The sequence below is a fragment of the Trachemys scripta genome, chromosome 3 (assembly GCF_013100865.1).
Source record: "Trachemys scripta elegans isolate TJP31775 chromosome 3, CAS_Tse_1.0, whole genome shotgun sequence".
Taxonomy (NCBI): Eukaryota; Metazoa; Chordata; order Testudines; family Emydidae; genus Trachemys; species Trachemys scripta.
The window spans coordinates 186,405,584-186,424,043 of NC_048300.1; the positions used below are offsets into that span (position 1 = coordinate 186,405,584).

The 18,460-nt window shown below is 40.7% G+C and overlaps 1 protein-coding gene across 1 annotated transcript in view; it reads right to left on the reverse strand.

The window, feature by feature from the left end:
- ITSN2 (intersectin 2) overlaps positions 1–18,460 on the reverse strand; it is a gene marked incomplete in the record, with an annotated part of 124,643 nt that overhangs the window by 76,905 nt on the left and 29,278 nt on the right. The window contains 9 exon segments of the mRNA XM_034766612.1: positions 186–271; positions 374–511; positions 2,410–2,473; positions 8,572–8,714; positions 10,177–10,273; positions 10,374–10,574; positions 12,725–12,888; positions 15,388–15,451; positions 17,744–17,836. Coding sequence (XP_034622503.1) covers positions 186–271; positions 374–511; positions 2,410–2,473; positions 8,572–8,714; positions 10,177–10,273; positions 10,374–10,574; positions 12,725–12,888; positions 15,388–15,451; positions 17,744–17,836 — 1,050 coding nt within the window.

An 18,460-nucleotide genomic window follows, 5' to 3' on the forward strand; every position in this document is an offset into this window, starting at 1 on the left:
GGAGCCCAAAAAGCCGGACATGTCCGGGAAAATCCGGACGTATGGTAACCCTAAAGGTAACAGAAGTGCAGCTCCTGAAATAGTAATGCTGTACTTCCTTATCCCCTTTTTAGTTGCTAAAAGATGTAATATTCTTCAAAGAAGAGTGTTACACACTAACACAAAACTCAAAATCTCATTCTTACCTGGCTGTTTTTTCTGGGGCTCCTCTTCTTGCATTTGCTGGCAAGATGGCAGAGTTCCATTAACATTTTCGGCATATTTTCCACCTCTAGGAGAGAAGTTATTTTGGGGGGAGTTAAATTCAGGCTATTCAATATTCTTTATATTACCTCTGGATTTAGGTCATGTCTCCCTGTCCTGGGCACTTTACCTGAAAGGAGGAGGTACCAGTTCAGGAGGCAGGGTCAATGGCAGAGGCTGCCCAGCTTTGGCCATATCAGTTAGATGCATGGCTAACACAAACTCATCTGCTTTCAGCTGTCCATCTCCATCAATGTCAGATAGTGACCTAAATAAAATGGGAGAATGTTGTCGTCAGTGCAATTGAAAATCACTTGGAAGGGATAACTGAAATTAATTATTATAGAACAATTTCTTAAGGCATAGACCTCGTAGGGTGAACTGGTAAACAATCCCTCATCTTAGTAAAAACAATAGTGGATGAAAGAAAACTTTATTATTTTAATTTTACAGTTTAAATAAGAATTGGCTTCTATACAGCATACGTTGTCAAATGATTGCAAAAGCACTTCGCAAACATTAATTAGGTCAACATCACTATGCAGTACGTAAGTAAGTGGTGAAAATGAGGATGAGAAAGGCTAAGTGACTTGCCCAAGGTAACATGACAAGCAGAACTGGAAACAAAACCCTGTTCCATGTTCAAGCCACTCTCAAGATCACAGCACCCATTTTACTCTGCCTCAGTTCTTTTCTCAGGAGATAAAGCATTATCTAAATTTATGCTGTGATACTACAAAAGGGATCTTCATGCAGGGCTCCTTCCACCCTTGTGACCCCTAGCCTAGGATTCTTTCTCAACACCCCAGAGAGATCAGCTGATAATGCTGTGGGGGAAGGGTGAGCTGCTCCAGAGCTCCCTGCAACTGGCAGGTGCAGGATTAAATACGTCCAATCCCCAAATCCTGCTTTAATGGGTAGGCAGCATATGCACTTGTATCACTGTCGTACTCCTACATGAAACTTTGCTGAAGAGTGAAGGAAAGGAACATGTGGCTGTCCACAGAGATACAGGCAAGGAGCCTCCCTTAAAGAAAAGTGTGATGGGGCAGGCAGAAACAGTCCTTCAGAGCTGGCCACAAAGCACTGTGGGGGAGGGGAGAGGAGGAAATCCAACAAAAATCAGAAACAAAGTTGATAAAAAGGTGATTTTTCTTCTATTTATTGACCAGCTCCGCCTATGGGCAATATTAAAAATGACTCTCTTCTTAATACCAAAATAAAAGATTGATAATTACTGACTTTGGGATAAATTGTGACTTGGACTGCATACCTGCAAAGAGGACCTAATTGGATGCTACATGGCTACAGCTGCTCTGAAGTCTCCACACCAAGGAGGAGGTTAATAGCACTTTCGCTGCACTCCCATAATGCACTACACAACTGTGAGGCATACTACAATTTGCTGCTGATGTGGGCCAGAAGCAAATGACTACCTCCTGGACAAAGGGGAAGCAGGGAGGGAACAGTGCTTCAGCAGGTTGTCTAATGCTAATCTAATCCACAAAGCTTTTGTGGATTCCTGTGAGAAGGTGAAGTTTATATATCACCCCGTACTCACAGCTGTGTTGAAAGGCAAGATCCAGCCCATAATGTACAGGAATTCAAAAACTTATTACCTAAGTCTTCAGAAGATTGTAATTGTTTCCAACACTATAACAACAACAAGCTTTAATCAACTGCAATGTACAACTATCTGTGTACAACTGTCACAAACCACTAATGGACTGAAGGAACGCTTTTGTTGTTGTTGTTTAAAGTAAATTTAGATTCAAATTTAAATTGACAAGTTTTGAAAACATCTCTGGGATTTGTTTGTTTTGATATTCTAATGAGAACTTATTTTTACCTAAAACTGTTGTTTCCTCAACAAATAAACCCTCTTCTTCCGTGTTTGCAATCCAAACAATGAAGCATTGAACCCGAAAGCAAAACTGACTTTGCTGATTTACATAGTCCAGAATAAATAATAAATGGCAAACTGGACTTTTAAAACAGTGCAGTTTTAATCAATTATTAGCAAAATGGGTAAATAAAGTTGACTGGGTTTTAGAGTGTACGATTTTTAAATGGACCTTGTCCTTTAATACTTCTTGATGGCAGAGAGCAGATTACATTCCCCACCACAATTGTGTAAGCCTCTCATCAATCAGTGAGTAAACTTACCAAATGGTAGCCAGCTGAGTCTGAGAAAGGTTTGACTGCAGAAGGGCATTCCTTGCTTGAAATCCTTAGTGAAATACAGATTAAACTATTAAGAATTTTCATATATAAATCTATTTAGAACAAAAGACAGATATTATGTGATGCGTTGTACACTGGGGCAACCCATGTTTATTCTTAATTTGACTTCATCAGTTTGTGATGACCGTTTATTAAAGCTGGTAGTCTGTATACTGTATTATTTCTGTCTACTTTTAAAAACACGAACCACAGACATAATGATCACAAGTAAAGAAATATCATTAGTGTCCTTGACCAACTTTTCTCATTCAGAAAATCCCACCACAGATTAACATAACAGTTTATGGTGATCTTCACAGCTATATGTAGAATGTAGCTGACTATTTGCAAAGAGTTAACACTGTTAATGTGAGGGCTACTTTCCTTCTCCTGCTAACTAACTATACAGATTGCTGGGAAGAAACCCTCAGTCTATAGGAAAAATGATAGTAAACACTTAGCACTTTTCACACTTAGATCCAAGTCCCTTAAAAAAGTGGAGAGGAGTTGTTCCCATTTTATAGACAGAGAAACTGAGACACAGTCAGATGAAGTGACTTGCTCAAGGTGATACAGCAAGTCAGTAGCAATGCCACAAACTGAACCCCAGGTTTACTGACTTCTTGTCCACTTCTGTATCCACTGGACCACAATAATCCTTTGGTGATCTACTAAATAGATATTTTATGGAACTCCATTCTTTTAGTAACTTTGAGTGGAACTTTTCAATAGCATCAAAGTGATTCAGGAGCACAACTCTCATTGAAAGTAAATGGGACTTGTGCTCCTAAGTCATGTAGGCACGTATGAAAAACTCATCCCTTAGCATCCGTGGGAGTGAGGCACATTGCTTGTATTGTTTACAAACAAAACAAAGAAAATAAAAATCAGGCATTTGAGCAATTTCTCCTGTGTGTACACAGTACAGTACATGGCACAAAAAGCATTTTGCAGGTGTCCTTTATTTCACAAGTCATTTTTAAAATACATTCAGCCTTAGATGGGGTGCCTGCAGAGCCTTTGCTGCTGTCGTGAGTGTTAAAATGAATGAATCAAGAACCATACAATAATTTACCTCACGTTTTCACTACCCGCTCCCTTCTTTTCTCCCCACCTCTAGCCCTCCTTTCCCATAAGTGTTTCTGGAATGCAACACTTAAGTCAAATTTTCAAACCCACAGCATGCATGTGATTATAAATTTAAACAAGTTACTGCCACTATTGCTAGGCTAGATTTTTAGGAAGGTAAGGTAGGGAGAGATTTATTTATTCCCCAATACATATCATATGCAACCCGTTAGCTAGTGTTTTTTATTTAATGTAATCACCTTTAGGGAAAACTGTTTTAAATTACAGTGGGAAAAAAGTGAGAAGACATGCTAGTCTGTAGAACCCAAGCAGTTTGAGAGATTTGTAGAACCTCAAACTCCGTAAGATCTGTGCCCCCTTATTATTTTTCCAGTAAGGACGGCAGGCTAAATGATATATAAATACTGGAATTATCCCTTAACCATTTTTTAAGTCCTCCAACACTGACTATCCTCCAGGTATTCACAAGTGTGGCTGTATTTATTATTAAATAGCATATTTTGTTATTCAGTTACTTCTGCCTTTTGGCCCTTCAAAAACGCTAAAGCGAATGCTATCCAAGGCTGCAACTTTAGGTCATAAACAATGTTCTCTCTAATTTTTTATATCCAGGTGCAGAATGAATTTTATTATGTGCACCAATATGGAGGTGATGTGTGGCAGGAGTGGGGCCGAGGGGTTTGGAGTGTGGGAGGAGACTCAGGGCTGGGGCAGAGGGTTGGAGTGTGTGCGGGGGTAGTGAGGGCTTTGGCTTGGGTTGTGGGCTCTGGGATGGGCCAGAATTAAGGGTTTGGGGTGTGGGAGGGGGCTCAGGGCTGGGGAAAAGGGTTGGGGTATGGGGTGGGGGGTGAGGGGTTCAGGGTGTGGGAGGGGGGCTGCAGGGCTGGGGCAGATTGTTGGAGTGCGGGGGGGTGAGGGCTCCAGCTGGGGGTGCGGACTCTGGGGTGGGGCTGGGGATGAGGAGTTTGGGGTGCAGGCTGCCCTGGGGCTGGAGCCAGAGGACTCCCCCAAGCCCTCTCCACACTGGCAGCAGCGAGCTCAGGGGGAGGGGCCCTCCTCTTCCCGTCATCAGCACGGAGCTCCGGGGGAGAGGGCCCCCTGTCCCAGTCGGCAGCACGGCGCTCTGGGGCAGGGCCCCCCCCCATGCCAGCAACTAGAGCTCCAGGGCTAGGGGAGAGGCCCGCAGCAGCCCTGCACGCCCCAACTTGCTCCCATCCCCAGTCCCCGTCCACCCCCTACCTCTCTTCTATCCAGGCCTCTGTAGCTGCCAAGCCCTTTATAGCCTGCTGCACAGCTTAGAGGGAATTTAGGTCATAAACCTGCGTTCAATGCAGGCTGACCGTTACACCCAAACAGTCTTGCTGAAGCCGATGTAATTTTCTTGAGCCGTTTGATTCCTTTTTAGGACCCTTCTCCCTCTTCGATATTGCTCAGTAACCTCAGGTAATGAAAGCAAGGCACTTAGGGTTGCCAATTTTGGTTGGATGTATTCTTGGAAATTTCATCACATGACATAATCCTGGAGGGTTGGCAACCCTAAAGGCACTATGGAAATATGAACTGCTTGTTTCTCCATAATCCAGTGTGATGACTAAGGCTTTGTCTACTCTACACAGTTCTGTCAGCAAAAGGCAGCTTTTGCTAACAAAACAATGAAGTAGAGGGGTAGCCGTGTTAGTCTGGATCTGTAAAAAGCAACAAAGAGTCCTGTGGCACCTTATAGACTAACAGACGTATTGGAGCATAAGCTTTCGTGGGTGGGTGGGTGGGTGAACACCCACTTCGGCAGACGCATGTGGTGGAATATCTGCCTTGGGTCCATTAATCCTCAGATATTAGGAATTGCAATATACAAAAACCTGTAGGAGAACACTTCAACCTCCCTGGACACACAGTAGCAGATTTAAAGGTAGCCATCCTGCAGCAAAAAAACTTCAGGACCAGACTCCAAAGAGAAACTGCCGAACTTCAGTTCATTTGCAACTTTGACACCATCAGCTCAGGATTAAACAAAGACTGTGAATGGCTAGCCAACTACAAAAGCAGTTTCTCCTCCCTTGGTTTTCACACCTCAACTACTAGAAGGGGGGCCTCATCCTCCCTGATTGAACTGACCTCGTTATCGCCAGACTGATTCTGGCCTGCATATTTATACCTGCCTCTGGAAATTTCCACCACATGCGTCTGACGAAGTGGGTATTTACCCACGAAAGCTTATGCTCCAATACGTCTGTTAGCCTATAAGGTGCCACAGGACTCTTTGTTGCTTAAAACAATGAAGGTGTACACACTACAAAGCTACTTTTGGTGACAAAATAAAACCACCTTGAGAGGAATGAAGGTTTTTGAGGAAAAGTGAGTGACAAAGCGTCAATGTAGATACTGCCGTTCGTTATGTTGACATAACTGGCCTCCCCCAGTATCCCACAATGCCCACTGTGACTAGGGCGACCAGACAGCAAATGTGAAAAATTGGGACGGGGGTGGGGGGTAATAGGAGTCTATATAAGAAAAAGACCCCAAAATTGGGACTGGGCCTATAAAATCGGGACATCTGGTCACCCTAACCGTGACTGCTCTGGTCACTGTTTTGAACTCATCTGCCCTCTAGGCATGCGCCCTTCCCTTTTAAAGCTCTCGAAAGCTTTGACATTCCTCAGTGTGGAAAGCTAACAGAGCTGCTGAGGATGCTGCTCCCAGTAGCTGAGGAGGCAGTGGGAGAACTTGGAGGGAATCACGGAACCATTAATGTGGAATCAGCAGGCAGGCAGAGCAGGCTGCTGCTGTAGGGGAGAGGCTGCTGTGCTGTGCAGAGCCAGGGGTGGGGGTGTTCCCCTCCCCCAGGATTAGTTGCTCAGGCTGCTGTCTGAACTTAAAGAGACTGCATGTGTGAATTTAAAGAGACATGCTTCCCCAACACACACAGTGTTTCTGTCTCTCCTCCGGCCCCTCCCCACATACTCCCTGTCACACACTCTCCCCCGCACATACACTTCAGTTGAAAAGCAGCTGGCAATCTAGTAGGATGCCCATGGAATGATAGGATTGAGAAACCTGCATCATGTGATGCTGTACCTGCCCCATGAGGCACTGCAAATCCTTCACAAAGCACCCTGCGGCCAGTTGCACAGTGGGATAGCTACCCACAGTGCACTGTTCTCTGTGTCGATACAAGAGCTGCTAGTGTGGATGAGCTCTGCTGACCCAAGGGGCTAGTGTGGACATGCAACAGTGGTTTAATTAAAGCGACATAACTTTTGTCGACAAAACTCTGTAGTGTAGGCAAGGCCTAAGATGCAATTTAGTTTCTCTGCAATCTCATTCTCCGTTCTTGCCCTTGACATCCTAGGGGTCTGTTAAACACACCCACAGGTTTCTTGTTTCATGTGTCTTTTCTTATTCTAAATAACTATTTTTTAAAAATTAATGTCCTCATTTGGGAACTTTTTCGCCTTCAAATTTCTTCTTAGCCCTCATTCTCTAACTTATATTTGCCTTCCAAAGTTTGTATTGCATACTTTATTAGCATCAACTGGGTTTCAGGTGCATTATGGGATTTTTTAAAAGATTCTCCTCTCCCCCCCCCCCAATACATTCCTATACCTAGCTGTTTAGTCATATTCTGCCCCCAGCCTGACCCTTCTCAGCTTTTTTGTTTCCTTATGAATATCTCTGTGACTCCAATATACTTTTTTATTGAATGTTCTATGAATTCTAAAATATCTTTTGCTTTCATATCCAATATAAATTTATTCTAGCATTGATCTATACACCCTCTCCTTTTAATATGACAGAATGAATCAGCAAAAGGTAGCGTTGTAGACATGCTGGTCCGGGATATATGAGAGAAAAGGTGCATAAGGTAATATCCTTTATTGGACCAACTTCTGTTGGTGATCTGTGGAGCTCAAAAGCTTGTCTCTTTCACCAAAAGAAATTGATCCAATAGAAGAGATTATCTCACCCACCTTGTTTCTCAGCGAAAGGTACACAGGCTGAGCTCTACTCAATGCAATGGAGCAAGATAATCAGTACATTGTTGCCAACAGTTTCAGCCCATTTTCTTCTTTGTTATAAGGAAGAATCTTCGTAACAAAGATTGCAGCATAGCTTTCATTCTTGATTAACAGAAGCACAGATGCAAGGTGAAGCAAAAATTGAATCAGACTGAAAACTGCTACACAGAAGAGTTTTTGGTTAAATGACAGGTCTCATCTTTTCTGTACCATTAAAGGAGTTTAAAGGGGTTAGAAGCATCTAAATCCCAAGAGTGCTTAATATATAGGCTATCGCATGTCTGATAGACTTTTAGGGAGGACTGCTAAAACTCTAAAAGAAAAGTATTATTTATTCATCCCCCAACAGATACTTACCTACCCACCCCCCCAAAAAAACAACAAAAAAAACAGCTTTTCAGGTCAAGGAGATGTTAACATAATTCTGCCCTTTAAACATTTGCTCTTGGCTCATTGTATGAAATTCCATTCAACAACAAGATTAGGTTTACAGTACTACATTTGATGGTATTGGTGTCACTTGAAATGTTGTTAAAAAAAAGTTTTAGTTGACTGGGGGAGTTTTGAAAAATAACCCCCAAAACAACAGAGCAGAGTAAATATAAGGCCAGCTGGTTAGGAGAATCTGAAGCACAAACTTTGAAACCAGCAAAGTTCAAATTTAGTGCAGACCTGCAGGACATACCCAAACTTTTGTTTACTGATTAGTAAAGTGAGATTGTCTTGTGTAGCATATATAGGAATTCTTTAAATTTAACACACACATAAAAGCTAAACAACAAGTTATCCCATATAGTGACACTTTTATAAGCCAGTTGTGTGTCTCGGTAAGATTCAGACCAAAAGATTAGAAAAATGTATGGTTACTTAGGATGAAATCCAGGCTCCATTGAAGTCAGTTGTAAAATTCAGATTAACTTCAAAGGATTTCACCATTAATCTTTTAGGTTCTATTAATTAGAAAACTGTTTTTTTTCCCCAGTCTAAATGCCATACTAACCTGATAGGTATCCACTCATGCTTTTATCAAGGCTATTAAATTTCTGCCTGTATTTTAATCTGGAGGCCTGAGGAACTGCCCAGTCTGAGGATCCAGTCTTAGGTGAATTCCCAGTTAGTGAAGTGGTGGAGGAAGAATTTGAACTGCAATATAAATGTTAAAAAAGACAAAAATACATTATTCTAAATTCCATTGTTTAATAAACAAGCTTTAGATGGTATGCTCCCTGGAACAGGGGCTATCTCCTCTTATTGGTTTGTGTAGCACTCAGCACAATGAGGCCCCAATCCTGTCTCTGCTCTCTATCCTAACAGAAACATTATAGAATTTTAAAACCCTGTTTTTCATCTCTACCATGCAACTAAAAAAGAGGAATTACACGCGTATTACATGCAGCACACAATGTTTATTTAGAGCATTGAAATGAAAACTTTAACATACTGAAAAACACTCTTTTCATTCAAGTAATGTGTCTACAAATAACATGTTGAAGAATTTGTACGGAGTAGTATTTAAGAAAAGTAGGGGGGAAAAATCAAGACATATTAATAAAAATCCAGTAGTTATGGAAGGCAGCAGGAACACATCCCAAGACCTGTAAAAGCCTCTACAGCAGGACTCTGAAGACTAAGGACAATGACTGAGTAGCAAATTTAAGTAGGGACATGAATTAAATCAAAAAATGAAACCATGAATGTATGAAAAATTCAACCAATGAACTGACTCATCCCCAAAACATAACATCTGCAGCTTCTAAAGTCACTCCTTGCTGCCAATACCCTAAACCAAAAAGCCTAACCTAAACTATACCTTTTCCCCCTAAAATTTTGCACTGCTGCTGCTACTACTACTGGTTCAGTCATTGAAGGTAGCAAGAGAGAGAGTGCTGATTTATACTGAACCTTTCAAACACTACATTGCATAAACGTGCTCTGAATGTTAGACAACATCATGATTAAAATATCATTAGATGCCTGGAGTCCTGTCTACAGCAGTACTACAGTAGAGCTATCTGGCTGTAGCAATAGTGACGAACTCTAGGGGGGAAAGATAATATAGACACAGCCAAAGAGACCAAACTTTTATTTTAAACACTTTTGGCACAACATATAAGGAAGGTGATCACAAAGATTTATGATCTCCATTACTTGCAAAATGACCTCAGAGATAAATGTTTGCAATAGATAATCTTTTAGACAACTTTTGTATGCATAACTTCCTCAGAAAAGAACATGCTGCAATATTGACATAGCTTCCATAACACCTAATTCTTGGACTGTATGTTTTGCCTCTGTTTATTTAACACTGTTTCATTCCATTCTTTCTAACAGCACTTTTTCACATTTGAACCCTCCTCCCACTTTGAGCATGTTTGTTACATTTACTGACAATGTTATTCAACTGCTCATATCCAAACACAAATTAATCTCGTCGTAGTTATCTCCTAGGTATGTATCAATGTTCAGAAATATCGTGTCTATATATGCTGTTCACACATCTCCTTATTTTTCTGCTGATAAATATGAACTGTTATATTGTAATTTTTTAAAAGGCATTTGTTATTAAAGTCTAAGACATGACATTTTTAAGTCTTACGTTTCATACCTACTAGATCCTAAATCGATCAGAGACTGTGCCTTCTGTATATTAGTACCACCAAATCCTCCTGCCATGGGACTGAAAGAACCAGGATGAGGCAATGCTGAAACAAAAAAGAAAAATAAATGGATACAAATTAATAATCTGCACTAATAATTAGATTAGTGTATTCAAAATTGAGTATCTTACTGTGTTGTACTTACTTGAAGAGAAAGACATAGGTAAAGGCTGAAGGAGACTGGATGTTCCATTTGGCAATGATGATGTACTGATAGAAGGTATCAAGGGAGTAGAGATAACCAAGGGAGGAATCGAAGTCACTGAGGTCAATGATGACATGGGAGCTAAAGGTGCAATTGTAGGCACAGATGTTGGGATGGACAGATTTGGCATACTACCCATTCCTAAAGGAGAAATTAAATTATTATTATTATTATTATTATTAAACATTTAATGCTGCATCAACATCTAGAGGCCTCAACTACGAATGGATCCACTGTGCCTGGTAAATGCTATACAAACCTCAGATAAGACAGTCAACGTGCAGAGATGCCTATACTCTAAAATGTACATTTACATTCGATTATAAGATCTATTTTTGTCCACACTTTGAACAGCTCTAATTCAAGTTTTCCAGCCACAGAGTATGCTGCATGCAGAAGAAAGCGCAAGTGAAGAAACAAACATGTGCTCAAAATACATTTAGCTAATGTTTCCAATACCCACCCTATAATGACTTATCTATAAGCCTCTTACTTCTAGCCCTTCGGGGACATAAAATAACAGATTTTAAAGTTGTGACAATTTATGTATAGAAAAACTGTCGCTGTTGCAGGACTGACACCTGCTTGTCCTGAGCCTCTGTCCACAGTATTCTTGGAGGAGAAATTCCACATTTGGTGAAAAGAAGGAAACGGCTCTAGCTAATGGATTTTTTTTCCAAATGAAGCTGTTGGAAGTTACTCAGGGCACTGGCATCATTTATTTAATGAGTACTAGGGAAAATGGATAGATGGGCAGAATGCTGGGTGAGGTGGTGAACAATGCGTGATAAATTAATTTTTTGTATGGCTCTGCAATTCATCACATGGCTATCAACGCTACATATTTACAAGCGTCTATACTTGTGTAAATATACGTACACACACACTTTAGAGCTAGTCGATAATTAAACACAGCTGTGGAATAGATACATGTATACACATACTTTTATAATCTGTATACACCCCTAGATGCATAGGATATATTTTGTAGTCTAGCAGACATTATTCGGTTTATAAATGCTTCACAAAACATAGTGTCATGCATACACAGAATCCCAGAATACACTAAGAGAGTAACTCATAAGCTGAAGAGAAAATAAATGTTGAAGTAGAGCTGATTGAGTACTATTAATTGAATCATTTGATGAACTTCAAAAATGTTTCAAATAAAACTATTCCTTGAGAGATTTTAAATATTTGCCTAGCTCTAGTTTTAAAGCATAATTCTAAAAGAGCAGAAGTTAGCATCTTGGAGAGAGAAGGGAAAAGAGTTCTAGGTCAAGGGGACAGCCTGTAAGTCACACGTAAGAACAGTTTTCATGCATCTTACAAGCCAAAAGTGTAATGATTTAGTCAGGCACTCCTGTGTGAATTACATTGTAGGCAGCTAATAAGCAACAAACATCCAAAATTAAAGGATAATTCTTCAACAGCTTCAGAGAAATTTTTTTGCAAAGCTCTTTAGATCCGGGTATCCCTTTTGCAATGATTGTTTCTTTAGTCAAATGATCTGCAATGATCTCCTCTGTTAGATATAAATATGAATGCACTGTGACAAAGTTCCTCCTCTATCTTGGTAGGTCCTGCGCTTATTGGCGGATTTTCTTGCCGCAGAGATTCACCATGTGGGTTGGGGAACAGCCCAGAGACCTTCCCCTCTGGAAGAACCCACAGTCCAGGTCAATTGGGAGGTTTGGGGGGAACCCGGGCCCACTCTCTACTCCGGGTTCCAGCCCAGGGCCCTGTGGACTGCAGCTGTCTATAGTGCCTCCTGTAACAGCTGCATGACAGCTACAACTCCCTGGGCTACTTTCCCATGGTCTCCTCCAAACACCATCTTTATTCTCACCACAGGACCTTCCTCCTGGTGTCTGATAACACTTGTGCTCCTCAGTCCTCCAGCAGCACACCCTCTCACTCTCAGCTCCTTGCGCCTCTTGCTCCCAGCTCCTCACACTCACATCACAAACTGAAGTGAGCTCCTTTTAAAACCCAGGTGCCTTGATTAGTCTGCCTTAATTGATTCTAGCAGCTTCTTCTTAATTGGCTCCAAGTGCCCTAATTAGCCTGCCTGCCTTAACTGGATCTAGCAGGTTCCAGATTACTCTAGTGCAGCCCCTTCTCTGGTCACTCAGGGAACAGAAAACTACTCATCCAGTGACCAGTATATTTGCCCTCTACCAGACTCCTGTACCCCACTGGTCTGGGTCTGTCACAGGACCTCCATACTTTTTTTGTGTTTTTTGGTGAATCTCTCAACACCAGTAAATGTATTAAATATTCATAAGTACCAAAGCGAGCAGAAATTAACGGCGAGAATACTGGAGGTTGCTTCATGATCGGTGGGAGGACCACAGGCAAGTGTTGACCTTGTAATTTTAGTTTGATGAGTTTCATAGCTATGGAGAATTCCTGCTGATCCATCTTCCCATCTTTGTTCAGGTCTGCAAGAGCCCTTAAAAAACAGGGGGGAAGGAAACATTAACTTTCTCACTCAAAACTGAGTGCTTATATAATTTCATTTATTGCTGTCTTATTCTATTTCCTTGCTATCTTTTGTAGTTTAACCTGATATTGATTTTACAGAAAGTTATGAATGACCTTCCACAATGTGCAAACCCTTAGAAAATTGTAGAACTTGACTTTTTTGCGCAAAGCACAGTTGTTTTTGTTTACATATGCTAATACAGACCATCTGGCATCTTCTTATGTGACTCAATTTCTAAAATTATCCTACATTAAACACTCAGTGCCCAGGAACCTAGCAGACTGTTTGGCAAAGTAGTACCTTCATGCCCTGTGTGCAACATTTATTGCAACAATTATGGCTCAGCACTAGACAAATAGATCACATTAAATGAAGATCTGGCATTACAAGAGATTAATTCAAAAGACTGAAACACGGCACTTATTAAAAATTTCTTAATATAGTTACATAGTAGATCTACATACTTACGGATCACTATGTAGAATTCAGTTAGTATGTGAATTTTATTTTTAAATTTTAACATTCACACACATCTCTAGTGATACTTTCCCAAACTGAATATTATAAACAGTGAATAAATACAACGGACAGCTCATGCACTGAGAGAATATTCCCAGAAACTTTCACTTTCCTTGGAAGATTACTTCATAGAATCTAAAATTTTATTGTCAGAAAATTTTCCTGATACTTAACCAATTTCCCTTTTCTTAATTTAATTCCATTGCTCCTAGTTCCCATATATCCCAACATACCATGAAAAAGAATTCCTATCCATTTTTTGTATTTACACCCTTTACATATTTGTAAATGTATCTCATTCGTCATCTAACCAAAATAGAAAGGGGATATATAGGAAACATACATACATACATATATATGTTTCCTATATATCCCCTTTCTATCTTGGTTAGATGATGAATATAATATATATATTTCCTCACAAGTCAGTTCCACTACACCCTTAATTACTTTACAGGTCTCTTCTCTAAACTTCCTTTAGTGTGTCTGCATATTTCCGGCAATGAAATGCCCAGGACAAAACACAATATTCTGGGGTGCACTCAGAAATCACAAAAAGGAATTATTACCTCCCTATTTCATGACCTGATGTCTCTTCCTATGTCAACTAAAACTGCAGTGGCTTTTTTTTCAGCTGCTATCTTACGTTATAGTAACTCTGCCATAACCAATCCCAGGCCTCGTTGAAAAAGGAGAACGACTGGCATCAGGTTCGAAGCTGGTCATAAAAATTTGCCATAAACTAACATTTTAAGTCCCCAAATGAATGAAAATAAGGGACTGCAGATTCAGATGATTTGGTCATATCAAGCACAGTCCTGACAACTATGTAGATAAGAGAGTCTAACAGATCAAGATTAAAGGAAACAGAGAAGACAATTCAAGAAGTGGTGGGATGTTATAAAGGAAGACACGTTAACACGTGGTATAATATATGGCACTGAACAGAGCACTTTGGAGGGAGAGGACTTGGAGAGCAGACCCTATTTGATGGAATTAACGCAAGGAAGATGATGTTACATAATAATATTAAATGCAATTTACTATCTATAACCCAACTATACAACTTTAGGATTTATGTCTTCTGAAGTTTCTCCCTGTGTTTGGGCTATTTTCCACTCCCAATTTATTAGCATGCATTTTCCCCCCAAGCTGAGTCTCATTCTATTATTTCTTGTCCATATTTCAAACCTCTCTAGGGACTTCTGATATATCTGTCTCACTGGTCTTTCAAATACCATTCAGTTTAGTATCAACCAGGAAATTCATTAACCTATTGTTTTCTTCTTCTATATTATTTAAAATGTTATGTAAGGCCTAACAATGAACTTTGCGGCACTCCACCAGATGTCTCCCCTAATTTGATATCCTGCTGTTTATCATTACCCTTTGTTTGTGATACTAAAGCCAGTTTTTAATCCATGTGACGGTGCTCATGGTCGACCAATTTGAATTTTGTGAGTAGGATCAAATGCTTGACTAAAAAGCAAGTGTGGCCACTATCCTGTAATCAGATCTGCTCAGACAGACCTATTCACCCAAGTACAGTCACACTGAGTCTTAATTGCAGGATCAGGGCCTAAAAGTGTACATGTACTGTATTCCCTTAAACCACGAATTATGTAAGAAATACAATAAAGGTTGTCTGTCATTATTTGTTTTTTATACCACCACATTCCTTTTTACTCAAGTTCCATTACAGTTTAATTTATTCCACTATTAGAACAGATATTGACACTTAAATATGACAAGTATATATTGAAATAAGTGAGTCCAGGCACCATTCTTGTTTGACTCTTTATATAATGTAGTTGGAAAGTGGTTTTTCAATTGGCAACATAAATCAAACCAAAATCTATACAAGTGAGCCAAGCATCTCCAATCCTTTATTAATTATATTATACTATACTATATTATAATTTATTTATTTATGTTTAAAAGCCTTACCATATTTCAGCTAGGACTGATGATGGTAGACCTGACTGCAAGAAAAAGGTACGTGCTTGATCACCTGTGATAAGAGGGAAAAAAACAAGTCTTGTATTAATACCTTACAATAAAGTCACAGATATTTATTAAAGCCAGAACTTTCACAAGAGCTCAGCATGTTGGGTGCTGAGCTCTTTTGAAAATTTAGAACTACGTAACATGCTCGTGGTGATGGCAGTTTGCATGTACTAATGGATTTTGTAATCTTGGCTCCAAGAAGTGGGTTAAATGAGCTGTAAATAGCTGTTTTATATGTCACAAATCAACAGCAACCAAGAGCTTACAATGATACAATATAAACTATGGAGTATTCAGTCTCAGCCTCCTTGACTGCTTTTTTTGTTGGTGGTGGCAGTGGGAGTGAGGGGGAGAACAGTATATATTTTTTATTTCAGTCTAATTTGGTCCACTACTATCTCTTCCATCTACAGGAGAAAACTTTAAAAATAAACGTGTGTTATGTACATAACACACAATTCCAGACAGACAGACTTTTATTACTCAATATTTCTAGGATGGAATATGGTTTGTTATGCAAATCCACCAAGTTTCACACTCCGTAGGGATCACACTGTTAAATACATGCACAGTAAAACAAAAAATTTTGTGTATGCACATTAGTCAGTTTTTAAGGTTTAGCATTCATGTTTATGCAGGAAAAAATAATTTTACATTCACAATGCACCTTTTATCTCAAAGTACGTTACAAATACGTAAACCAGGGGTAGGCAACCTTTCAGAAGTGGTGTGCCGAATCTTCATTTATTCACTTTAAGGTTTCATGTGCCAGTAATACATTTTAACGTTTTTTAGAAGGTCTCTCTCTCTATAAAAGTCTATAATATATAACTAAACTATTGTTGTATGTAAAGTAAACAAGGTTTTCAAAATGTTTAAGAAGCTTCATTTAAAATTAAATTAAAACGCTGATCTTACGCTGCCAGCCTGGGGTTCTGTTCAATGAGGCCGGCAGCCAGGACACCAGCTGGAAAGGGGCCAGCAGCCGGGACCCAAGACCTGGGCGGGGGGAGGGGGGAGGAGTTCAGGGGTCAGGGCAGAGGGCTGGGAGTGTGGGGGAGTGCAGTGCAGAAGGCTGGGTGTGTGTGGGGGGGCTGCGGAGGTCAGGGGAGGAGGGGGGGGTGGGGGGGGGGGTTCAGGGGTCAGGGCAGAGGGCTGAGGTGCTTGGCTTGTGGGGGTGCTCCCAGCCCATGCTCTGAGCGGCTCAAGGCAGGGGGCTGGAAGGGATATGCCCTGTTCCACCCCTTCCCCAAGGCCCTGTCCCTACCTCTTCTCTGCCTCCTCTACGGGGCAGCGAGCACACTGCCACTCCTCCCCCTCCCCCTCGCAAGGGCCATCAACTGATCGGCCTAGGGAAAGAGAAGAGGACGGCAGGAAAGCACCACGCTGGGGGAAGAAACGGGGGAGGGGGGAAGCTTGGCTGCCGCAGGACCAAGCTTCTGCCTCCTGCCCCCGCAGAGGACAGCGGGGGGGGAGGGGGGGGGGACTGAGTCGGGATGGGGGCCGGGACCGTGGCAGGCAGCCACTCAAAATCGGCTTGCGTGCCTTGTTTGGCATACGTGCCACAGGTTGCCGACCCCTGCGTAAGCGATACTTCACCACTGAATACCAGCCTTCTCTGGGATGGAAGACAGAAGATTTTTAACAATGAACAGTAACACTACCCAGCATTTTAGCAGAAGAAAATGTTCAATGCAACTGAAAATCCCAGAAGAGCATAGGTAAGCAGAATGCAATTACCCAAGTTGGAATTGGGGAAGGCACAGAGGTTAATACTCAGTTACTTGTGATAAATTCCATAGGCTCTTTAATGAACACAAGTTGTCAGGACCTTAATTTTACATCTCATACGAAAGCATTAGAATTCCAGCAACAGTGTCCCTCAACACAATTCAGAGGGAAGACTGCTACTTCCTCAATCACCAATGTCATCTGCTGCAGCAACTTCAAAAAAATTTCCTTGGCAGTCTTCCATCCAAGCACTGACCTGGCCTGACTCTACTTAGCTTATGGAACTGGAAGGAACGACATCAAAAGGTGGTTGGCTGCATTAGTGCAGAGGTTAATAAGAAGGATATCCCCTTTTGCAGAGATATTCTATGCCAGATTTCAGATGAAACTAAGTTTATAAACCTGTGACTGGAAAGAGTTTATAATAAAAACGTGTGCTTTATGGTCACACAGCATGGTTATCAGTCACACAGCAAACAAACAGCTGAACAAGGATGAAGGTTTTCAAACTGTTTTACACAGGTACTTTAATGTACACAGAAGTTAATGTATACCACAAACTAACCTGTAATATATCCTCCTATCGGTTTAAGGCTCTCAAACTGCTTGTCATGCTTTGCTCGCTCTTCAGAGGTGACAGCCCACATGTTCGGGCCTCCTAAAAAAAATAATGCATTGAAAATATTATTTAAAAATAAAGTCTGTCAATGGGGAAATTAAACCTTTGTTTTTAAGGGACAAAATTAGATCAAGAACTTCAATGACACACCCTGCTCTCTTTGGCAAGAATACTTCTGAAACACAAACTTTCTTCCCAGATGTATAAGTTTTAGCTGAATCAGTTCACCATCTGGCTTGTCTTATGCCCTGCTTTGAAACAAGCTATGCTGTTTTTTTGAAAGCTGGTACACAGCAGTTTCCTTCCACTGCTGATTGTTCACAGCTTATGCAGGAAGTATGTTGCTCATGCTACTTTGTGTGAACCAAATATTTCCTTGATTCAATGGTAAATAAATAATGTTGTTTAAAGGCTCTCAGAAGGCTAATGCATTGCAGCTGCCAACTGCAGGACTTTTGCTACTTCTTCCCAACACTGTAAAATCAAAATTGTTGCTTTAAAACAAAAACCACTTTTGTTCTACAAAGTGGTGAAATTGTGTATCACCTTTTAAACTTGATAGCATATAATTTCACTTAACCTTGAAAAAAAAAATTACATATAAAACGCCATCCCAAACTGACAATTACCCCTTCAGTTCTCTATACATTTGTCATAATTCTA